Below are 25,940 nucleotides of genomic sequence, written 5' to 3' on the forward strand. Positions count from 1 at the left end.
CCATTACGTTATAATTATTTACCCTATTTAACCCTCTGGTTCCCAATATGTTTTGTGCGTGATTGTTCCTTGTTGAGTGTTAGTAGACTTCTGTGTTATGGTGTGTTTTCCCTGTGTGGAATTGTATGGTTGTTTCTTTTCGAGTAAAGTACGTTATTTTACTCAGTTCTGTGTCCTGCGCCTGACTCCGTCCTTGCACACTGACACTTGACAGCAGGGGTCTCCAACAGGTAGATCGCAAGCTACCAGTAGTTCGCAGCCCACATATGAGTGGCTCGCCAAGCAATTCTGAAAGTACATGCATTTTCTACATGTGTCCCTTTGCTAACGTTCTTAAACAAGCTCCTGGCTACTATCCAAACAAAGCCACATTGGCATTACCCCACACCTGGTTAGCCACTATTGCCTTAAAAAGTCAAACGTAACAAATCTGCCAATTAATATCCAGCAGGTCTGTCTGTTTTGTGTGCGCATTTGTCTATCACTCAGTATGTAGCCAGTTAGGAATGCTAGTAATGATAAACATCTTGTGGATAGACAGAAAGACTTTCTGCAAAAACCTTCTCAATTAAATGTTAATTGCAAAGTGGGCTTACATGACAGAAAGATATCATGAGTGGTCATCATTTTGCAAATTCTGCCATGACACGTGCTGCAGCAGTAGGCTGAAACTCTCTTTCTAAATGTGTAATTAAAAGAATGACACTCAAATATTTTTCTTCGTTTTTTTTTTGTTTAGACCTCAAAATTGGTCTTCTGATGTGATTTAAGCATTGACATGGACCCATTTTTTGTTGTTTCTCTATGAATAATTTTAATATTGAGAGTTAAAACCAAAATAATTTAAGCCAGGAAAAATTAAACAGAAAACAAAATTCTGAAAAAAAAAAAAGATAATTTGATAGGGCCCCTTAGTTGTTTATTAACCATTATTTTACCAGGTATATTGACAGAAAACACATCGCTTGTACACCTAGGAGAAGAGGAGAATGTGCCTATATGAAAGCTATAAAATATGTTTTAAAGAGAAATGTATTCAAGTAGCTCTCATGCTAGAAAAGGTTGGAGACTCCTGGTCTATAACATAATTGGGAGGTATCCCTGATCAGCAGTCTACCACAGATTTTTTGAAAAGATAATAGCAATGTCACTGAACAACTGTCATTGAACCAGACAATGCAGAGTTTTCTGATGACAGTGATGGGGAAGAAAGGAAGATCAACAGTTTTGGCCAACATTAAACCTAACTAGCTAGCTAATGTTAGTTGCTTGGTATCTAATGCCAGCTAACGTTATAAATCGTATCTCATTTTGTCAGAAATCCATTTGTATTGCTAAACTGTATGGGTTGGGATTATGGTTCATGAACTTGTTTAGCTAGCTAGCTTGCTACATGTTTAAACAAAAGACTCCACTTAGCCAGATGATTAAGTAGCCAGGTGTGCCTGGGGATGCTAAGGCCATCTATCCCTTGTTCCATTTTCCACCCAACTGCAGTGTATGATATACCCGTTTGAGGCTCGGAGTCTGTACTTTTGTAAAGTGTACAGAAAAGCCAATATTGGAAATGGTACATAAGTCTCAACTGGGAAATGTGATCACATACGTGCTGCTGGCGTTACCCAGTTTGAGCTTGCCTTAGGTGAATTGTGTTTTAACATCTGGTAATTGTATAAACCAACAGGTAGTTGTCAATCTCAGGAGGAAAGGGAAAGGGGGGTACCTAGTCAGTTGTCCAGCTGAATATATTCAACTGAAATGTGTCTTCCTCTCTGAATCAGAGAGGTGGGGGGCTGCCTTAATTGACATCCACGTCTTCGGTGCCCGGGGGAACAGTGGGCTCCAGTTTAAACTGACCTGAGCCCTAGGACCATGCCCCAGGAATACCTGACATGATGACTCCTTGCTGTCCCCAGTCCACCTGACCGTACTGCTGCTCCAGTTTCAACTGTTCTGCCTTATTATTATTCGACCATGCTGGTCATTTATGAACATTTGAACATCTTGGCCATGTTCTGTTATAATCTCCACCCGGCACAGCCAGAAGAGGACTGGCCACCCCACATAGCCTGGTTCCTCTAGGTTTCTTCCTAGGTTTTGGCCTTTCTAGAGAGTTTTTCCTAGCCACCGTGCTTCTACACCTGCATTGCTTGCTGTTTGGGGTTTTAGGCTGGGTTTCTGTACAGCACTTTGAGATATCAGCTGATGTACGAAGGGCTATATAAATACATTTGATTTTATTTGATTTTGGGTTAACTGCCTTGCTCAGGGGCAGAATGACAGATTTTTACCTTATCAGCTCGGGGATTCGATCCAGCAACCTTCCGGTTACAACGCTCTAACTGCAACTACAGTCCTTGAGAAAGGCACTTATTTATGATATTTAAAAAAAAATATTGAACCTTTATTTAACTTGAGAAAGGCACTTAAACCAAAATGGTTCAGGAAAAAAACACATTCCAGTATAAATCCAGTTGTATTATTGTATTTCACGTTACATAAAAGCGTCTCTAAAGTACCTCAGAAAGAATTATGCCATCAACAATTATTCTCTCTCCAGGGACCTTGACACAAAATAGCCACGGCGTATTATGGTGATATAACATCCGTGTGCTATCATTTCACTGACAGTTAATTGCGAGATAACATTACTGTCATACTTAATTGGTCAGCCTAAGCACGTCTCAACTTGAGCAGTCAATTACTCCCTGGTATCATTAGGAAGTTTCAGTATGTTAAATGGGTACTCTACTTTGGTTGGATTACAGTTAAAATGAAGCTTTCAGCAAACTTGTTACCGAATCACTGCATGCAGAAATGTCAGGGTTCTGCAAGGGAGTCTCGTTTGTTTTAGCCATGCATGCTATGCAGGAACCAGACAATGTTTGGCATTACATTGTATGGAGTGCATTCTTAAAAATGTGATATCATTCATCACATACTGTACACACAGTTTTGGGGCCCTCATATCCCTATTTTACCATACCTCGAGGTAGCTGACAGCTGGTGTGTTGTAGATCTTGACGTTGGTGGTGTTAGTGCTAGACAGCTGCTGGCCATCTCTGAACCACACCACTGAGGCTCCCGGATGAGCCAGCACCTCACAGCTGATGTTGGCTGCGTTCCCTTCCCAGGTGTAGACCGTCACTGAGCCCTGGATCTTGGGAGCATCTGCAACAACACGGGGAGGGGCATGTTATGTCTGCACTAGACATCTGTACATAGCTAAAACACTATAATGAATACTATAATACACTGCTCAAAAAAATAAAGGGAACACTAAAATAACACATCCTAGATCTGAATGAATGAAATATTCTTATTAAATACTTTTTTCTTTACATAGTTGAATGTGCTGACAACAAAATCACACAAAAATGATCAATGGAAATCTAATTTATCAACCCATGGAGGTCTGGATTTGGAGTCACACTCAAAATTAAAGTGGAAAACCACACTACAGGCGGATCCAACTTTGATGTAATGTCCTTAAAACAAGTCAAAATGAGGCTCAGTAGTGTGTGTGGCCTCCACGTGCCTGTATGACCTCCCTACAACGCCTGGGCATGCTCCTGATGAGGTGGCGGATGATCTCCTGAGGGATCTCCTCCCAGACCTGGACTAAAGCATCCGCCAACTCCTGGACAGTCTGTGGTGCAACGTGGCGTTGGTGGATGGAGTGAGACATGATGTCCCAGATGTGCTCAATTGGATTCAGGTCTGGGGAACGGGCGGGCCAGTCCATAGCATCAATGCCTTCCTCTTGCAGGAACTGCTGACACACTCCAGCCACGTGAGGTCTAGCATTGTCTTGCATTAGGAGGAACCCAGGGCCAACCGCACCAGCATATGGTCTCACAAGGGGTCTGAGGATCTCATATCGGTACCTAATGGCAGTCAGGCTACCTCTGGCGAGCACATGGAGGGCTGTGCGGCCCCCCCAAAGAAATGCCACCCCACACCATGACTGACCCACCGCCAAACCGGTCCTGCTGGAGGATGTTGCAGGCAGCAGAACGTTCTCCACGGCGTCTCCAGACTCTGTCACGTCTGTCACGTGCTCAGTGTGAACCTGCTTTCATCTGTGAAGAGCACAGGGCGCCAGTGGCGAATTTGCCAATCTTGTTGTTCTCTGGCAAATGCCAAACGTCCTGCACGGTGTCGGGCTGTAAGCACAACCCCCACCTGTGGACGTCGGGCCATCATACCACCCTCATGGAGTCTGTTTCTGACCGTTTGAGCAGACACATGCACATTTGTGGCCTGCTGGAGGTCATTTTGCAGGGCTCTGGCAGTGCTCCTCCTGCTCCTCCTTGCACAAAGGCGGAGGTAGCGGTCCTGCTGCTGGGTTGTTGCCCTCCTACGGCCTCCTCCACGTCTCCTGATGTACTGGCCTGTCTCCTGGTAGCGCCTCCATGCTCTGGACATTACGCTGACAGACACAGCAAACCTTCTTGCCACAGCTCGCATTGTTGTGCCATCCTGGATGAGCTGCACTACCTGAGCCACTTGTGTGGGTTGTAGACTCCGTCTCATGCTACCACTAGAGTGAAAGCACCGCCAGCATTCAAAAGTGACCAAAACATCAGCCAGGAAGCATAGGAACTGAGAAGTGGTCTGTGGTCATCACCTGCAGAACCACACCTTTATTGGGGGTGTCTTGCTAATTGCCTATAATTTCCACCTGTTGTCTATTCCATTTGCACAACAGCATGTGAAATTTATTGTCAATCAGTGTTGCTTCCTAATTGGACAGTTTGATTTCACAGAAGTGTGATTGACTTGGAGTTTCATTGTGTTGTTTAAGTGTTCCCTTTATTTTTTTGAGCAGTGTAGTATATTATTCAGGGTGTGGTTTCTAGTGTTATTTTCTGGATACGTCTCCCACAATACCTAGGTTTAACCACTATAAATAAAAAGTTTAACACTCAAAAAGTTCGCAATTCTGTTTGTCTTTCTATGAGGACATAAAATGGTATAAATCATATGGTGAGCATAGTAACGTTGTGCTACACTATGAAATAAAATCATAAAGGCTGCTGTGGTAAGTTGCATTCAGGGGTAAAAGTGATGAGCCAGCAACTGTGTAAAAATAACACTAGATAAGACAGAGGCTGAATCTTCATTCCAGTCACCACTACACTATCAATTTGTTTTATTATGCAATTTGTGCTTTATGGACACGAATGTGAATAATAAATAAGCTGCCGTGTAAGAAGGACTTATATTTTATTCTTATTTGTTGTTTTATGGTTATGGTTCTTTGTTTGGCCTTTAATGTCACATGGCAAGCATAAATCAACCAGTTGTCAGTAAAACTCTCTGTACAACAGTGTTTGGACTGCACTTTCACATATTGCTACTCTACACACTTGCTGTAACCAATTCAGTATTGTTGACTTAGCGCCACAGACTCTCCCTTCACTACCTCAACTGCTATTAAAGCTACCACAATTTATTGATCTACCACACACCCCCCAAAACGGTTTTAGTTGATCATGTTTAATATTGTAAGAAAATAACCCTGGGCTTCCCTGGGCCCATATAAGCTGTGTAAAATATTGTTCTTCTCTCTCATATGTCCTTGATACTGACGCCTCCCCTGATGCTGTTAGCTTTGGTTCCGACACTGGGCACTTGATAGCATTGCGGTCACCAGCTTTTGGGATTGATGGACATCGCCGAGTCGGCAGATTCTCCATCCCTGCTCCACCGATAAGGCCTTGCTCCCTCTCTGAAATCTCAACCCACTGTCTGACTCTGCAATGAACCCCGCTGTTCAATTACAGCTAAATGGGTTTCTCAAAATAAACCCTGCGCTTATCGAGAGGAGAGCTAAAACAATCATTGTTTTCATAAGATATTTTTACCAACCGAAAGGGCAAGACAGATTTTTTAATATCAGCACATGAGTAGCACAAACACACACCGCATACTACAGATAATATGAAATGAGTGTCTCAATTGAGAGTTGAGTACTGTACGTGTCGATACCGGCATCATCCTATGTGTAGATGCTGTCCTGATTCTGCAATCTGGTTGGGTTTAATCTAGGAGGGAAAGTGCTTTGCGAGAGACAAAGCACCTTTTCTTATCGCTAATTACTGGCTAACACTGAACAACCCTAAACTAACATTACTGAACTAACAATCTGATTACTCACGAGCCAGACTCCAGCTAACCACTAGTCCCTACAATCCTATCAATTGTGTATTGTAATGCTATCTGATTTTAGGAGCATATTACCTGTGTTTTGGGGGCAAGGGAAATTTATCTAATTGAACGTTCATTATTTGGTACATATTTTTTTCATTCTCTCTCCCTTCATTTTCATGGAACATTTGAACGTGCAAAATGAGATTAAGCACAATTTGGCTCTCCCTTGCCTGTGCATCTCTCTGATGGTAATGGTGCACAGCTCCGTGCTACGTACCGTTAACAGGCTGAAGTGACTAATCTGATCAAACAAAAAGCCCTAACTGTGAGTCTGGAACTTGTTAACATTGAAACTTACCTGCCCCTACTCAATTGGTTAGGCAGAAAATTCAATAAAATCTTTGGCAAGGCTACAAAGCCATCATTTCACAGTGCTAGATATTGAACAATCCACTGAACTCTAGTGACACAGCATAAAGGAAAAATCAATGGGTCAAGGTCATTGGGTCAATGGCTTCTGGGTAAAATTGTGTCAAAGTCAAGGTGTATGCGTCTTTTGGTAACTTTCTGATCTAGAATTTTTTGGACTATCACTCTTCAGGACATTCTCTTCGATTTAGTCAAAAATTACTATACGCAAATAGAAGGTGACAACTCATGGAACTTTTGAAGATACAGGTAAAAAGTGGTATTAGTGAAATGTGATGTGAAAAAGCGCTGACAACAAGCTAATAGAGACAGACAGATGGGTGTCTTACAGCGGACTTCCAGGTACATGGTCTGCAGGTCTTGACCGATGGAGTTGCGGGCAGTGCAGAAGTAGTGGCCGGCATCGGTGAACTGGACATACTTCAAGGTGAGAGAGGAAACCCGTGCGTGACTACGCACCACAACATTCCCATCAAGACTCTACGAGGAAGAACAGAGAAGAAACACAATTAACACTGACAATTTCATGTTTTGGGATTCTTCTTCGACCACTCAAGGTGCAACCTTCTTTCTTCGGTTTTATATATATTTTTTTTCTGTGCACCTGTCAGATTTGGACAGAATTGTATTTTTAATAGATTTGTTTTCTCTACTCAATTCCTTAACAAAATGCTGGCAAATAAATACGGCAAGCTCCCATCGGACTGAGACAGATATTTAGGTATTTTTTCTGGGCTGCTTTGCAGGAGGTGGCTGGAGAACCAAACACATCAATAATGGAGCACATCAATGCAGCAGGTTCTAAAAGCATGCCTGGGAAAAAAATCCGCTAACAACTTTTTTCCCAGCTTCTTTTGGGCTACACACAGCTTCACACCAATGGGCAGAACTACATCTACTTGCTAAACTACTAACTCTCTAGGACTATTTTATAAAACAGCATCACACTTCAGCTTTTGCTTTATTTTAATAATAGATCAAGATTTTATATTTGACACCCCTCCCTATTGTGTGGACTTCCCAACTAAGAGTTTTTAGTACTTTAAGTGTCAATACCGGCATCATCCTGTGTGTACGCACTGTCCCGATTCTGCAATCTGGTTGGGTATAATCTAGGAGGGAGAGCGTTTTGCTCGAGACAAAGCACCTTTCTTAATAGCTAATTATTGGCTAACACTGAACTGAACTTTCCTGAACTAACAAACAGATTTTTCACTAGCCAGGCTCCAGCTAACCGCTAGTCCCTACAATCCTATCAATTGTGTATTGTGATGCTATCAGGTTCAGAGCAGATTGCCTGCGTTTTGGGGGCAAGGAAAATTAATCCAATTAGACGTTTATTATTTGGTACGTATTTTTTCATTCGCTCTCCCTTCTTCATATTCATGGAACATTGGAATGTGTGAAATGAGATTAAGCATGATTTGGCTCTCACACACCTGTGCATCTTTCTGATGGTAATAGTGCACAGCTCCATGCTACATACCATTTTCTGGCTGACGTGACTAATCTGAGCAAACAAAAAGCCCTAATTGTGCGTCTGGAACTTGTTAACATTAAAATTTACTGGTCCCTATTCCATTTGTTAGGCTGAAAATTCTATTCGATCTTTGGCAAGGCTATAAAGCAGTCCTTATACAATGCTAGATACTGAACAATCCAACAATCCCTCCCTATTGTGTTATGTTCTCCGTGTAGTGACAATGGCTGTGCAGCACTTTAAAAAGCGAGCTGGCTGAGGAGCTGAGGCGTGTCCTACAACCTTCTCAAAGGGCAACATTAATCTTGTGTTAAGGGACTGTTAGAGCAAGCATCTGCTCCTGTGTCTTATGAGCCTGTATAGAAATAAGGTAACAGAGTATTGTTCCGATTATAATAAACTGGAAAAAGCTGATGGCCCAATACAGAAGTAAGCTCTTAACTTGAGCCAGTTTGCTACAGCATGAAAATTCAGCAGCAAGAAATTATAATTATTATGTGGAATATTATAATTAATGGACATTTATGTAGAGTTTGATACATTTTAGGGGAAAATCAAGGGGAAAATCAAGTCTGAAGTAACCCTAACCCTAAATTACAAACATCAGAAGTCTTTTTAAACCTCAAATACACTACAAGTTTTAAAGTTCTCCTGCAACAGGGTGATCAAATTAAGATCCTACATCTGTAGGTATTTGAACATCTAAAGCTTGATCCAATAGACAAAATGTTCAGATTGATGTTTCAGTGCAAACCGAAGGGCAAAGGACTGTTTTCATTACTCTATGATAAAGAGCTATTTCAATTACAAAATCAGAATGGTACAGACATTCAATATGACATTTAATGGGCAGGTTGAATAATGAATGGCACATGCTGATATCATGGTAAACATGAACGTTAATTGACTGCGCACCACTCACTGGCCCAATGTGAACGGTTTTAACTGTTCAAGAGGAGACCCTTCCATGACACGTTTTAATCCATTTTTTTTAGTCCTGCCAGCTGACACCTTATTACACAAGCTGTCATTAGATGTGAGATGTTAATCATGATCGTAGTGTTAGTAGCGCGCTTATACACGTCAAACTGAGTCACGCCATCTTGCAAATGTTACATGGCAAGCAGGATTCCAGTCTCAAAATAAGTGTTGACCCTAACAAAACTAATGAGTAAAGGGAGCATCATTACTTATATGGAAAGTCTATGTCTCACATTCTCCCTAAAGCAATAGCAGCGACATGTGCAGTTCCAGTCAAAAGTTTGGACACACCTACTCTTTCAAGGGGTTTTCTTTATTTTTTACTATTTACTACATTGTAGAATCGTGAAGATATCAAAACTATGAAATAACACATATGAAATCATGTAGTAACCAAAAGTATAAAACAATTCAATTGGGTTGAGGTCAGTTGACTGTGGAGGCCATCTGTTGCAGCACTCCATCACTCTCCTTCTTGGTCACATAGCCCTTACACAGCCTGGAGGTGTGTTGGGTCATTGTCCTATTGAAAAACAAATGATAGTGGGACAAAGCGGAAACCAGATGGGATGGCGTATCGCTGCAGAATGCTGTGGTAGCCATGCTGGTTAAGTGTGCCTTGAATTCTAAATAAATCACAGACAGTGTCACCAGCAGAGCACCCCCACACCATCACACCTCATTCTCCATGCTTCATGGTGGGATCCACACATACGGAGATCATCCATTCACCTACTCTACATCTCACAAAGACACGGTGGTTGGAAGCAAAAATCTCAAATTTGGACTCAGACCAAAGGGCAGATTTCCACTGGTCTAATATCCTTTGCTCGTGTTTCTTGGCCCAAGCAAGTCTCTTCTTATTATTGGTGTCCTTTAGTAGTAGTTTCTTTGCAGCAATTCAACCATAAAAGGCCTGATTCATGCAGTCCCCTCTGAACAGTTGACGTAGAGATGCGTCTGTTACTTGAACTCTGTAAAGCATTTATTTGGGCAGCAATTTCTGAGACTGGTAACTTTAAGGAACTTCTCCTCTGCAGCAGAGGTAACTCTGGGTCTTCCTTTCCTGTGGCGGTCCTCAAGAGAGCCAGTTTTGTCATAGTGCTTGATGGTTTTTGCGACTGCACTTGAAGAAACATTCAACGTTCTTGAAATATTCCGGATTGACTGGCCTTCATGATGAACTGTCGTTTCTCTTTGTTTATTTGAGCTGTTCTTGCCATAATATGGACTTGATATTTTACCAAATATTTTACCCACACATTGTCACAACACATCTGATAGGCTCAAACGCATTAATGAAAGAAATTCCACAAATTAACTTTTAAATGCATTCCAGGTGACTACCTCATGAAGCTGGTTGAGATAATGCCAAGTGTGTGTAAAGCTGTCATTTAGGCAATGGGTGGCTACTTGGAAGAATCTCAAATATCAAATATATTTTGATTTGTTTAACACTTTTTTGGTTACTACATGATTCTGTATGTGTTATTTCATGTTTTTTATGTCTTCACTATTATTCTACAATGAAGAAAATAGTAAATATAAAGAAAAACCCTGCGCATCATGATAATCTAATCATTGGACCAGTGGTGGGAAAAAGTCAGCAATTGATCTTCTGGTCAATGTCCCTGAGCCAGAACTTCTTTATTATATATGACATTGTGACACCTTTGGAAGGTCTTCTTAAGTCTACAAATTACTTGTGTGATGGCCAGAGGGGATTTGGTCTGTATCACACGTTTGGGGCTTTGCAATTCAATCTATTCAGTAAGTCGATTTTAAGGTGGGATGGCTTAGTCATGAGCCAAAGGCATTGAGTGGTTTAAATTACTGACAGGCTTTTTGAAGCGTGGGTTCCATCCTGTTTCCGTCTCACAATCCTTAACCTGTTAGTATACAAGGCTGTCTACAGAGCAGCTTCCCTCATCTAGTAATTGGTGGTAAGCTGTACATACAGGGCCTATTGCATTACATGTGTTCCGAGGCGGGGAGAAAATGTCATATATAAGCAGTGTGTACACCACTTTACATTGTGAGGGTTGGTCGCTGGCGAGGCTCATGTCACACCCTCACCTCGTGCAGCTCTTCTTGTGTTGTCACATCAAGAGAAACAGGATAGAGAGAGAGGGAGCTTTTGCAAGAGGGAGGCTTTGCAGCGGGGCCCCATAATGTAATTCTGTTTCTGGCTCTTATCTTCTCTAATAAAAAGCGCAGAAGCATCATTCTACCAAGCCCTTTTTCTCATTCCACTCAATTCAAGGAAAATAGAACGGCTGGCTGAGCCCGGGTACAAGAGTGAAAAACACAGCTCGGCTTCTCTCTCAGCCTTCAGAAGCAGTCGTACCTGCTGTGGACGGGAGTCTCATTTCTCTCAAAAGGCATCATGTCCGGAGGAGGCCGGACTGGAGTGTGATGTGGACAGTGTGGCACACTTACAATGGGATTTTGCCAAACTGACCTGTCGTATGGAGGGTGAACTTAGGAAAGCATGGATAAATCCTCCACCCACAGCACCATGTGAGTCTTGGACACTCCTAACGTGTTTGGTGCAAGTTGGCCCCATGTTACAGCTTTTCCAAAATGGAAGCTTATGTGTAAACACACCAACCCTTTCATCAACCCACACATTGGACTGTTAATGCAAGTTGCCTCAAACCAGTTGCAATGGTGAAAAGATCAGAGCAGCTCATTAGAAATATCAAAAGTAAAATACATGCCACAACATTATGTGAAATATAAACTGCTTTTCCTACAAACTACGAGTCTAGAATACCAGAGACTAAGACTGGCGGAATACTATGTGGCATCTAAAAAGACGCATTTAGCAACACTAGTTATCTACTGAAGCTAAACCAAAATTGGCTAAGCTAGGAGAACCAAAATTATATGAATTCTGACAGATCAACATTTCAGTTATAAAGTTATCCTGGCTGTGGGGCAATTATCTAGGCTACATGGTAGCAGTCCCATTTTTTTGAACTGAGATTGAAAACTGACATTCAGTTTTCTGATGTGAATTCATGGTTGGATGCTAGAGTATTGATCACCTGAGACCTGAATGAATAATATACTTTTTACAGTGAATTTAACTTAGTCTTTTTTTGTGAAGGCAGTGGGATTCATGAAAGGTTTATAACGGCTTGCAAGATGATTAACTAGTTTTAATCTGGAGCTCTGGGAATCCTATTTTTCCCCATCACTCACACACACCATCCATATGTCACTGAATCATTCATATAAACACAGCACACATGTTGATGAATATTCATACGCTGAACCAAACAACAGTTATGCCTTGTGTGACAGAGGAATTGCGGTGGTTGAGTAAATGCCTCGAATATTTACCACAAAGGCATAAGCATTTGTTGAATTCATGTGTTGGTTTTGTCTGGCATCACATTACTATAAAATATCTTGTTGGCTTTTATCCTGGTCCTTTCTATCTTTCAAGCAGTGGATTAGACAGCATTAAGGCACATCTCTATTTTAGGGTTTTATTTATGCAGTCTACAGTTAGGCTGGTTAGTGTTTTCAAAAAAGGCACAGCTAGATTGGCTGGGCTTGGTCCACGGCAGAGCACAGTGTTGGCAGTTTTAGGTTTTTCCAATGGTGCCTGGCTAGCCCCAGTCTCTTGACAGGACTCTTGGGGCAAACTGCTTTGTGGGAACTGTCGACACCCTCATAATAAGTGGTTATGAAACCAAATGTATGAGCGGAATCAATATGAGGGACTGAACTTGAGGGCAAGTCGTAAATTAGCAATCAAAACATTTAATGAAAAATTATCTTTCAAAAGGAAGCGTCTCATTTCATATTCCTGAATTTGACATTAGTCTGGAATCGTATTGGTGCCAGATTTTGGGGAGTTTGAGGAAAGACTTTGGAGAGAAAGTCAACACGAATGCTCTGTAGTGAACAGGGTTAGTCTACTATGAGACTGGCTAGGTGTTAGGCACTGAATCTAGGATCTGGCTACGCGTTTAATAGCCATACCTCGTACGTCTCAGGCCGAGTCCAAGAAGCCTTGAGGGGACAAACGCCACACATGTTAGATGCTGCCAATGCAGGCTGGATTTTACCTGTAGCAGTCCAGTGAAATGAGCTCATGTTCAAAACAAAGATGCATGAAATTTAACGAGAGAATACATGTTAAAGAAGCTTTACTCACACAGGTGATTAAACCCTCACAGTTGAACCACAGAGCCTAACACTGACGTAACATTTACTGTAGGTCTTCAGGCAAAGTTAAGGCTATTACTTGAGCACAATATTGTTATAGATTTCGTTTTAAAATTGCCCTCAAACATTATGCTATTATTACTTTCAACAGCTTAATCAATGCCAAGAGCTTCAGCTTTAAGTTGTTTTCCATGTTATCATCCCATCACAAGCGATAACAAAACAACAGCATCATCAACAACCAAAGGACAGACACTGGATACAGTTTCAAGGTTTGAAAATGATGAAAAAATTAATTTGAAGCAGGAATTTGTGATATTCTGTGACGAGGGGTGTCATGCCAACAGCATTCCTACATGGTTACTATTCAGGAGGAGACATATCTGGGAGGGGGTGAAAGGCCACCTGCACAACGGGACATGCACGCTGACAAGTGATCAAATGCCAAACCATGGCGACCTCTGTAATACATTATGGGAGGCTCTAAATCACTTTTCATGCATCTGCAGGGAAAGAGACAAAGGCCATTGAGGCTAATTATGAGAAAGTCGTTATGGGTAACCGATTGGACTTCCTTTGCTAAATAGTAGCCAATATTGTTATATTGTTATCAGAATAATATACTGTACATCTTCATTATTACCTTTAGTCAGTGGCGACCCGTCATTCAGGGCAGGTGGGGCCGTCATACCACCAGTTTAGCAAAAAATAATAAAAAAATATATAGAATTTGGCCTATTTTGCATGTTATTTTGGTGTCACATGAGTTTAAAAACAATGTAAAACATGTTTTAATAATCCTTGAGTTACTAAAGCCGTATACAAACATGTTCTCTTTCTTGCTCCAAAATGCAGGTGTTTCATGCTAGCTCAATGCTTTCTGTGGTGGAGGGGCAGCCATCGAAAATACAGAGTGTAGGTGTTGGTAATATTCTCTAGTTGAGCCATGATTGGCTCAGTGTTCTGTCACTCATGGGGACACTATGTCAACAATGAGTGGTTTGGAAGGAATCAGTGACAAACTGCGAGTGTTGCAAAGCAATTACTATTTTGCTTCCCCTGCCTACTATTCGGTGGAGGAGGTGTGTGGTCCAAGTCTGGGTTTAAAGATTTAAAACATTGTCGGAAAGGGTCTCTTTTCCAAGCTTAAAGGGATAAACATTCATACGCAACACCATGGGTCAGAAAAGGTTGAATACTTTGGTCATGCTGTCAATCCAGCATGACTTCAGTCACATTCAAAAAAACGTATTTATCCTACGGTTCTGACTTGGTGTACAGGGAGAATACTGTAAGAACAGCTGAATTCTGTCACTGTCCATTTCAAAAGTGCTGAACAAATAGGCATATTGACTACGTTTGTCTTAGCACGCTCATCTTCAATCAAAATTGCAGCTTGCCTCTTATCCATTCATTGTTTCCTTATGCCATAGTTTGTACATCTTAATTGTTATATTGCTTATAAACTGTAGGTCCATGTCATTAGTATCGTTCATCATTTTAGGCAATGTTGGAATGATGCATTTCATTGTTTTGCTTACTTTGTGTATTATAATTAGCTAATGTGGTTTTCACGAGGAGGGGATGCTATATAAATATTTTTGGGTCTGCAACCATGTTTGCCAGTGAGTCTCTTCCCATTCAAATATTTTATTTTCAACATATGGTTCAGTAATTGACCCATGTATTTCCAGGTGAGATTGCAAGGGTAGTTGTGTTTGAGCAATGCGCTGACTATGCGTCAGTATATTGTCTATAAAAGTGGGCCCCCCCTCGCTTTGTCCCCCTCCCCCACAGAGAGAGAGAGAGGAAGTTAAGGTCTCAACATCATGCTGAATTTATCTGAACTAAAATGTCTGAATCTGTCGGTGTCCTTTTTGAAAGTGCTGAACAAATAGGACTACCTCGTCGCTGCTCGTTTGCTTGCACTTGCTTATACTTAGAGATAAGTGCTAATGATAAGAACAAAGATTATGAATTCACTAAACATAAATTGAGTAGTGTGTGTGTCTGGTTCAAGAGTCAAAAATCATACCGGCATTTGTTGTTATTGAAGGAGAATGTTCTTATCGAGTTACACAAATCCACAAGGAGTCAGTAGAAACCATATTTACTTAAACACGTCAGCCATACCAGCTATAGTTTTTAATAAGTCAGTAAATGAGGTGAATTAACTGTTTCGCTGCCAGGTAGCCAGGTGTAGCGGTGGTAAGGATTCACTCCATGGTGCTGAAAGGAAAGCTCTTCTGTCGGGACAGCTTTATTAGGCCCTAACAGTTTGTGGCTACCGTTTGCCACTGTTATAGTGCAATTAATGTATTGTTTAAGAGTAGTGTAGCGGCTTTGCTGGCACGCATCTGAAAAAAATTGGTTGAGTTTGCCCCACCAACTTTAATACCAATTAATGTCACATTTAAATAAACACCTTTTCTAAACTTTTCTTTCTAAAATAATTTCTTATAGAACCCCTGAAGCTTGCTACATTGAAAGATTGTCCAAAAACCGACAACCTTGCCAGGTGGTTATCATGCAAAAATGGGATCTATTCTCAAGTCATTTGGACAGGACAGGGTGAGATTCAAAAAGCAGTCCCTTTTAGTTTGAGATACATTAGGAATCAATAGATTCATTCTTTGGTGGAAAATGACATTTCTGCCATTGAGTGTCATGATGAATATGCATTCGTAGTGTGTGGTCTCACAGACTTGATCCACAACTCTGATATATCAAAAGGGACATGAATGGAAGATGGAGCGAGGCGGAGGGGAACTAGTCCAATGATCGATGGGGGAATGACAATGAACCAATAGAATCTTTGAAAGCCTTTATCACAGGAACAGCAGGATTTTCTCATTACAAAGGGCGTTAAATCAAATCCTCTGTGACACTAGGAAAGGGGAAAAAGAAAGAGGCAGACAGATACAAAGTGGATAGACCCTGGCGTTACTGAGCAATGTTATCCAGGTGGATTGTGGATCATTCATGTTAGGGGAGGACAGCGTTATACGAGTTCTACACCTAACTGGAAGGGAAGATAGGCCAGATATGACAATATAATCCAGAATATCAAGTGACAATAAAGCTTTTATAGTCAGTAATATTATTATTATTAGAAAATCTGTTCAAATTATATGTGATAAATATAGCATGGTGGAACTTTTCCAGTTATCTCCAGCAAGGTATGGTTATGTGGTCATTGAAGGGAGTGTGAGCTGGTACAGCAGGTGTTCTGACACCCTTCCCCACATCATCTTGATGGCTCTGGGGTGAAGTTTACCCTAGATACAAATCTAGTATCAGCTATCCCTCCCCTAATACTAACTTTAACCATTAGTGAGGAAAATACAAAACTGACCCAAGATCAGAGTTGAGGAAACGTCACCCCCCCATCATCATGATGTGCCTCCTTCACAGCCAGCCCGCTATAAAGCATTACCTCGCTACTTATTAGGGAGTCAAGCATGACCTTTAAGTGAGGGAAATGCTGCAGGACATTCACACATCCTCTTTAAACACCAAAGCCTCCAGCTACCGGTGCTGTCAAAGAAGCCAATAGAGCCCACCAGTGTACGAAATCTTCGAAAATGTATTATTCAAGCCTGGCAACCACTAGTCCCAGGTCATCTGAGGATAAATGCTAGGTTGGCAATTTGCTATCTATTCTGTGTTTGTTGGAATAGCAATGGGCTTGCAATTGCTTTTCATGATCCTTCAACTCGGATAGGTGGACATTTTACGTGTTCCTACCAAACTGTTAATTTGTTTGTTATTTTGCGTTATTTGTAACTTATTTTGTACATAATGTCGCTGCTACCGTCTCTTATGACCAAAAATAACTTCTGGACATCAGAACAGCGATTACTCATCACAAACTGGAGGAAGCTTTTTCCATTAACGAGTCCGACGAGAAGGATATACTGCTTTCCCGGGAACAGGCCCAAATCCCTGTTATTTGCGTGAAAAGAAGACGGGGGAAAGTGGGCAGAGGTTGGGCTGCCTTTTGAGAATTCGTAGGCGAGCGAGTAAAACCCCACTGCAAATGGCAAACATGACATCATTGGAAAATAAAATTGATGACCAATGAGCAAGATTAAACTACCAACGGGACATTAAAAACTGTAATATCTTATGTTTCACCGAGTCATGGCTGAACGACGACATGAACATCATACAGCTAGCTGGCTGTTTTGACATTGTATCAGCAGGATAGAACAGCGGCCTCTGGTAAGACAAGGGATGGCGGTCTATGTATATTTGTAAACAACAGCTGGTCCACAATATCTAAGGAAGTCTCAGGGTTTTGCTCGGCTGAGGTAGAGCATCTCATGATAACCTGTAGACCACACTATCTACCTAGAGTGTTTTCATAGGTATTTTGGGTAGCCGTCTACATACCACCACAGACCGATGCTGGCACTAAGACCGCACTCAATGAGCTGTATACCGCCATAAGCAAAAAGGAAAACGCTCATTCAAAAGGCCTGTGGCTGGGAACTTTAATGCAGGGAAACAAATCTGTACAACCTAATTTCCACCGACGTGTTAAATGTGCAACCAGAGGGAAAACAAAACTCTCGACCCCCTTTACTCCACACACAGAGAAGCGTACAAAGCTCACCCTCGCCCTCCAAATTTGACAAAGCTGAAGAACACCATCCCAACCGTGAAGCACGGGAGTGGCAGCATGTTGTGGTGCTTTGCTGCAGGAGGGTCTGGTGCACAACACAAAATAGATGGCGTCATGAAGAGGGAAATGATGTGGCTATATTGAAGCAACATCAAGACATCAGTGAGAAAGTTAAAGCTTGGTCGCAAATGGACCTTCCAAATAGACAATGACCCCAAGCACATTTCCAAACCTATAGAGAATTTGTGGGCAGAACTGAAAAAGCGTGTGCGAGCAAGGAAGCCTACAAACCTCACTCAGTTACACCAGCTCTGTCAGGAGGAATGGGCCAAAATTCACCCAATTTATTATGGGAAGCTTGTGGAAGGCTACCCGAAACGTTTGACCCAAGTTAAACAATTTAAAGGCAATGCTACCAAATACTTATTGAGTGCATGTAAACATCTGACCCACTGGGAATGTGATTTAAGAAATAAAAGCTGAAATAAATCCTTCGCCCTACTATTATTCTGGCATTTAACATTCTTAAAATAAAGTGGTGATCCTATCCTAAATGTCAGGAATTGTGAAAAACTGAGTTTAAATGTATTTGGCTAAGGTGTATGTAAACTTGACTTCAACTGGATAGAGTTCTCTGTGGAGAAACATGCTTTGAGATTCTATACAAGAAGTAGAGGGCAACTTTTCCAAGTGTTATTCAAGGGAAAATTATTGACACACGGTGGAGTGAGTCAGCCAGTCCCCTTATACCTATTACTTTTCTTACACAATTCAATCAGAATTGACCACAAACAGATGGCATTAGAAACCACCTGAATGCAGCCATAAGAGCACAACAATAGGCTTGAAATTAGGTTATTTGCCTTACTCTAAAACGCAGAACAGCGATAATGCCTTTCATTCTGACATCCTTAGATGATAGGAATATACCTAGAGGCGGACTATTCATATACAGTATAGATTTGGATGTGTAATGTATCATTCTTTACTTTAGAACCGGAACCCACAACAGGAGCTAGACAGCTAACTAGCTGCTAGCGGTCATCAGCTAAACTTTAGCCAGAACAACTCCTGCCAGTCTGTACAGCGTGTTTCAATCCAGAGCTTATCGGACTCCTTTTTCTCCATATCACTGGATTCCTACTGCAACTCTGAACCTCTTCACCTGGATCATCGCAGCTAGCTAGCTGCTATCCGATTGGCTTCCCCTGGCTAACGTCTCTGTCCCGAAGAAAGTACCAATTAGTCTGGAGTTAGCCAGGCCCATCTCTCGGCTAGCTGAAGAGGTCCATCAGCCACTCCTTGGGCTACAATACCTATTTTGCCAATTGGCCTGGACCCCTTTTATTGCCGATACGGAGCCCCGCAGATCCATCACGACTGGACTGCCCGAGGTAATCTGCCCGAGGGGTTTTTTCTCCTACGGCGCGACGTCCCCTGAATGCCCATCTGCTAGCCTGCTAGCTGCGGCCCACTAGCTGTCTAGAGCAACCGGACTGTTAGCTGAAGTGGTCCATCAGTCAATTTCTTGGGCTACTATACCTATTTTGCCAATTGGCCTGGACCCTTTTACTACACGGACCCCTGCTGATCCATCATGACTGGTCTGCCGACGTAACAGCACGAGGGGGCTACAACAACTATGATCACTCGGCTACGCATGCCTCTCCCTAATGTCAATATGCCTTGTCCATTGCTGTTTTGGTTAGTGATTATTGTCTTATTTCACTGTAGAGCCTCCGGACCTGCTCAATATGCCTCAGCTAACCCTCCTGACCCACCTCCCACACATGCAGTGACCTCACCTGGTTTAATTGATGTTTCTAGAGACAATATCTCTCTCATCGTCACTCAATAAATCTATTCTACCGCGCCCAGAAACCTGCTATTTTTACTCTGTTCCGAACATACTAGACGCCCAGTTCTTATAGCCCTTAGCCGTACCCTTATCCTACTCCTCCAGTGTTCCTCTGGTGATATAGAGGTTAATCCAGGCCCTGCAGTGCCTTGCTCCACTCCCATTCCCCAGGCCCTCTCATTTGTTGACTTATGTAACCGTAAAAGCCTTGGGTTCATGCATGTTAACATTAGAAGCCTCATCCCTAAGTTTGTTTTATTCACTGCTTTAGAACCTTTCCAGAAACAAGTCTCTCACCTTCTGCACCAGCTGTGCCCTGGACACCATATGTGAATTGATTTCCCCCCATCTATCTTCAGAGCTCGTGCTGTTAGGTGACCTAACCTGGGACATGCTTAACACCCCGGCCATCCTACAATCTAAGCTTGATGCCCTCAATCTCACACAAATTAACCTACCAGGTACAACCCCAAATCCGTAAACACAGGCACCCTCATAGATATCATCCTAACCACCCTGCCCTGCAAATACACCTCTGCTGTCTTCAACCAGGATCTCAGCGATCACTGCCCCATTGCTTGCGTCCGTAATGGGTCTGCGGTCAAACGACCACCTCTCATCACTGTCAAACGCTCCCTAAAACACTTCAGCGAGCAAGCCTTTCTAATCGACCTAGCCCGCGTATCCTGGAAGGATATTGACCTCATTCCGTCTGTAGAAGATGCCTGGTTATTCTTTAAAAGTGCTTTCCTCACAATCTTAAATAAGCATGCCACATTAAAAAAAAGTAGAACCAGGAACAGACACAGCCCGGGGTTCACTCCAGACCTGACTGCCCTTGACCAGCACAAAAACATCCTGTGGCGTACGGCATTAGCATCGAATAGCCCCCGCAATATGAAACTTTTCAGGGAAGTTAAAAACCAATATACACAGGCAGTTAGGAAAGCAAAGGCTAGCTTTTTCAAACAGAAATGTGCATCCTGCAGCACAAACTCCAAAAAGTTCTGGGACACTGTAAAGTCCACAGAGAATAAAAGCACCTCCTCCCAGCTGCCCACTGCCCTGAGGCTAGGAAACGCTGTCACCACAATAAATTCACAATAATTGAGAATTTCAATAAGCATTTTTCTATGGCTGGCCATGCTTTCCAACTGGCCAACCCTACCCTGGTCAACAGCCCAGCACCTCACACAGGAACTTGCCCAAAACTCCCCCATTTCTCTTTCACCCAAATCCAGATAGCTGATGTTCTGAAAGAGCTGAAAAATCTGGACCCCAACAAATCAGCAGGGCTTGAGAATCTGGACCCTCTATTTCTAAAATGATCAGCCGAAATTGTTGCAACCCCTGTTACTAGCCTGGTTTCCAAGCTGGTCATGGGTGCACCTCAGCCACGCTCAAGGTCCTAAACGATATCATAATCACCATCGATAAGAGACAATACTGTGCAGCTGTATTCATCGACCTGGCCAAGGCTTTCGACTCGGTCAATCACCACATTCTTATCGGCAGACTCAACAGCCTTGGTTTCTCAAATGACTGCCTCGCATGGTTCACCAACTACTTCTCAGACTAAGTTCAGTGTGTCAAATCGGAGGGCTTGTTGTTCGGACCTCTGGCAATCTCTATGTGGGTGCCACAGGATTCAATTCTCGGGCTGACTCTTTTCTCTGTATACATCAATGATGTCGCTCTGGCTGCTGGTGATTCTCTGATCCACCTCTATGCAGACGACACCATTATGTATACTTCTGGCCCTTTGGACACTTAACATTTTCCAGACGAGCTTCAATGCCATACAACTCTCCTTCTGTGGCCTCCAACTGCTCTTAAATGCAAGTAAAACTAAATGCATGCTCTTCAACCGATCGCTGCCCACACCTGCACGCCCATCCAGCATCACTACTCTGGATGGTTCTGACTTAGAATATGTGGACAACTACAAATACCTAGGTGTCTGGCTAGACTGTAAACTCTCCTTCCAGACTCACATTAAGCATCTCCAATTCAAAATTAAATCTAGAATCGGCTTCCTTTTCGCAACAAAGCATCCTTCACTCATGCTGCCAAACATACCCTCGTAAAACTGACTATCCTGCCGATCCTTGACTTCAGGCGATGTCATTTGCAAAATAGCCTCCAACACTCTACTCAACAAATTGGATGCAGTCTATCACAGTGGCATCCATTTTGTCACCAAAGCCCCATACACTACCCACCACTGCGACCTGTATGCTCTCGTTGGCTGGCCCTCGCTTCACATTCATTGCCAAACCCACTGGCTCCAGGTCATCTATAAGTCTTTGCTAGGTAAAGCCCCACCTTATCTCAGCTCACTGGTCACCATAGCAGCACCCACACGTAGCATGCGCTCCAGTAGGTATATTTCACTGGTCACCCCCCAAAGCCAATTCCTACTTTGGCCGCCTTTCCTTCCAGTTCTCTGCTGCCAAATGACTGGAACAAATTGCAAAAATCACTGAAGCTGGAGACATATCTCCCTCACTAGCATTAAGCACCAGCTGTCAGAGCAGCTCACAGATCACTGCACATAGCCCATCTGTAAATAGCCTCATCCCCATACTGTTATTTTTTTGCTCCTTTGCACCCCAGTATCTCTACTTGCACATTCATCTTCTGCACAGCTATCACTCCAGTGTTTAATTGCTAAGTTGCAATTATTTTGCCACTATGGCCTATTTATTGCCTTACCTCCCTTTTCTTACCTCATTTGCACACACTGTATATAGACTTTTTTCTATTGTGTTAATGACTGTATGTTTGTTTATTCCATGTGTAACTCTGTTGTTGTTTGTGTCGCACTGCTTTGCTTTACCTTGGCCAGGTCACAGTTGTAAATGAGAACTTGTTCTCAACTAGCCTAACTGGTTAAATAAAAAATATCATTCTGCTGAGCGCTTTAAGCTTTGATCGGCAGTTGTAGTCCAAATGTAAAAGTATTATTCAAGGACATAAAAGGAGAACAGGAGCGTAACGCTGGGGGTGACAGAGATTCATAAATATATGTAGACACACAATCTGGAACCAAATCTGCTCTTTGAAGAAAATGCTAATGCTGTTAAGAAAAAGCACTGTCTTATTCACAAAGTATTTAACAATACCTTGCTTGTCAGGTTTCCATTTAAACGTCCAAGAGTTTAAGGTAATGACGTACAAACCAAACTATGACATGCAAAATAAGGTTTGCATGGGACACACTGATCTAGGGATTGAGTGGAAAATAATAAAATACTACTTTCCACTGAGTCCTATTGCATATAAAACCTATTTCCTCCCTCTATAAAATGCCTTCTGCCCCAATCCTTCCATGGACCTCAAAGCCCCCTTAAAAAGTGCTAATGATTACTAAGAGTGCTGTTAGCAACACAGAGGAACTGCAGGGGTGCAAAGTAATTGCAGGGGGATTTGGTAAGACTTTGTCCTAGTAAGAGAGAGATCTAGAGAGAAAAAAAGAGCAAAGCAGAGGAAGAGTGTGAAAGTGAGATTAAAAATGAGCGTGAAGAGTGGGTAAAGACTTTCTCACCAATGTTGCTGCCACTCGACATCAGAACAGCGATTACTCATCTTGAATTCGACTAAGAATATTTCTTTAAATGAGTCGGAGGAGAGGGACACCCGAATAGGCCCTCATCCCCGTCATTCGCAGGAGAAAGACAACGGTTTCGTGGAAGGATCTCGGGGTGCCTTGTGAGGTTTAGTCAACAAGTGGCTATCCTGCCTTTGCCATCGGTACTATTGGTCTACGTACAATCGCTGGATAATAAAATGGACGAACTTAAAGCACATATATCCTACCAACGGGACATTAAAAATGAATAACTTGTGTTTCACAGAGTCATGGCTGAACGACGACATGAATAACATATAGCTGGCAGGTTATACACTGTACCGGCAGGATAGAACAGCAGCCTCTGGAAAGACAAGGGGTGAAGGTCTATGTGTATTTGTAAACAGCAGCTGGTGCACGATATCATCAGCAAATTTGCAGACACAACAATAGTGTGCTTGGTTACCAACAATGATGAGACAGACAACAGGGGGGAGGTTAGTGCACTCGGAGTGTGGTGTAAGGAAAACCTCTTATTCAACGGCAACAAAACAAAAAGGAGAAGATCGTGGACTTCAGGAAACAGCAGAGGGAGCACCCCCCTATCCACATCGATGGGACAGTAGTGGAGAAGGTAGAAAGTTAAGTTCCTCGGCGTACACATCACGGACAAACTGAAATGGTCCACCCACAAAGACAGTATGGTGAAGAAGGCACAACAGCGCCTCTTCAACCTCAGGAGGCAGAAGAAATTTGGCTTGTCACCTAAGACCCTCAAACTTTTGCAGATGCACATTTGAGAGCATTGTGTCTGGCTGGTACGGCAACTGCACCGCCCACAACCACAAGGCTTTCCAGAGGGTGGTGCGGTCTGCACAACGCATCACCGGGGGAAAACGACCTGCCCTCCAGGACACCAAACAGCACCCGATGTCACAGGAAGGCCAAAAAGATCATTAAGGACAACAACCACCCGGGCCACTGCCTGTTCACCCTGCTACCATCCAGAAGGCGAGGTCAGGAAGCTGGGACCAAGACAGCCATCACTAAACAGAGGCTGCTGCCTACATAGACTCAAATTATTGGCCACTTTAATAAATGATTCACTAGTTACTAGTCACAAATAATGACACTTTAATAATGTTTACATATCCTACATTACTCATCTCATATGTATATACTGTATTTTATACCATTTACTGTATCTTGCCAATGCCGCTCAGCCATCGCTCATCCATATGTACATATTCTTATTCTATTCCTTTACATTTGTGTGTCTGAGGTACAGTGGGGCAAAAAAGTATTTAGTCAGCCACCAATTGTGCAAGTTCTCCCACTTAAAAAGATGAGGGAGGCATGTCATTTTCATCATAGGTACACTTCAACTATGACAGACAAAATGAGAAAAAAAATTCAGAAAATCACATTGTAGGATTTTTAATGAATTTATTTGCAAATTATGGTGGAAAATAAGTATTTGGTCACCTACAAAATGCAAGATTTCTGGCTCTCACAGACCTGTAACTTCTTCTTTAAGAGGCCCTGTCCTCCACTCGTTACCTGTATTAATGGCACCTGTTTGAACTTGTTATCAGTATAAAAGACACCTGTCCACAACCTCAAACAGTCACACTCCAAACGCCACTATGGCCAAGACCAAAGAGCTGTCAAAGGACACAAACAAAATTGTAGACCTGTACCAGGCTGGGAAGACTGAATCTGCACTAGGTAAGCAGCTTGGTTTGAAGAAATCAACTGTGGGAGCAATTATTAGGAAATGGAAGACATACAAGACCACTGATAATCTCCCTCGATCCGGGTCTCCACGCAAGATCTCACCCTAGAAGCCCCCCAAAAGAATCCCAGAACCACACGGGGGGACCTAGTGAATGACCTGCAGAGAGCTGGGACCAAAGTAACAAAGCCTACCATCAGTAACACACTACGCCGCCAGGGACTCAAATCCTGCAGTGCCAGACGTGTCCCCCTGCTTAAGCCAGTACATGTCCAGGCCCGTCTGAAGTTTGCTAGAGAGCATTTGGATGATGCAGAAGAAGATTGGGAGAATGTCATATGGTCAGATGAAACCAAAATAGAACTTTTTGGTAAAAACTAAACTCGTCGTGTTTGGAGGACAAAGAATGCTGAGTTGCATCCAAAGAACACCATACCTACTGTGAAGCATGGGGGTGGAAACATCATGCTTTGGGGCTGTTTTTATGCAAAGGGACCAGGACGACTGATCCGTGTAAAGGAAAAAATTAATGGGGCCATGTATCATGAGATTTTGAGTGAAAACCTCCTTCCATCAGCAAGGGCATTGAAGAGGAAATGTGTCTGGGTCTTTCAGCATGACAATGATCCCAAACACACCGCCCGGGCAACAAAGGAGTGGCTTCGTAAGAAGCATTTCAAGGTCCTGGAGTGGCCTAGCCTCAACCCCATAGAAAATCTTTGGAGGGAGTTGAAAGTACGTGTTGCCCAGCAACAGCCCCAAAACATCACTGCTCTAGAGGAGATCTGCATGGAGGAATGGGCCAAAATTCCAGCAACAGTGTGTGAAAACCTTGTGAGGACTTACAGAAAACGTTTGACCTCTGTCATTGCCAACAAAGGGTATATAACAAAGTGTTGAGATAAACTTTTGTTATTGACC

General features: G+C 42.6%; 1 protein-coding gene across 6 annotated transcripts in view; it reads right to left on the reverse strand.

Annotated features, from left to right (window-relative positions):
- LOC139423206 (neural cell adhesion molecule 1-like) overlaps positions 1-25,940 on the reverse strand; it is a 304,932-nt gene that overhangs the window by 49,789 nt on the left and 229,203 nt on the right. For 3 of the 6 annotated variants that reach the window (XM_071174945.1, XM_071174943.1, XM_071174947.1), the window contains exons 9-11: positions 13,043-13,072; positions 6,915-7,065; positions 2,987-3,171 (exon numbers count right to left, since the gene is read on the reverse strand). In XM_071174945.1, the coding sequence (XP_071031046.1) occupies positions 2,987-3,171; positions 6,915-7,065; positions 13,043-13,072 (366 nt within the window). The remainder of the gene's footprint in view (positions 1-2,986; positions 3,172-6,914; positions 7,066-13,042; positions 13,073-25,940) is intronic. The other 3 variants (XM_071174946.1, XM_071174944.1, XM_071174948.1) reach the window with 1 other exon arrangement.

Source organism: Oncorhynchus clarkii, chromosome 12 (assembly GCF_045791955.1).
Source record: "Oncorhynchus clarkii lewisi isolate Uvic-CL-2024 chromosome 12, UVic_Ocla_1.0, whole genome shotgun sequence".
Classification (NCBI taxonomy): domain Eukaryota; kingdom Metazoa; phylum Chordata; class Actinopteri; order Salmoniformes; family Salmonidae; genus Oncorhynchus; species Oncorhynchus clarkii.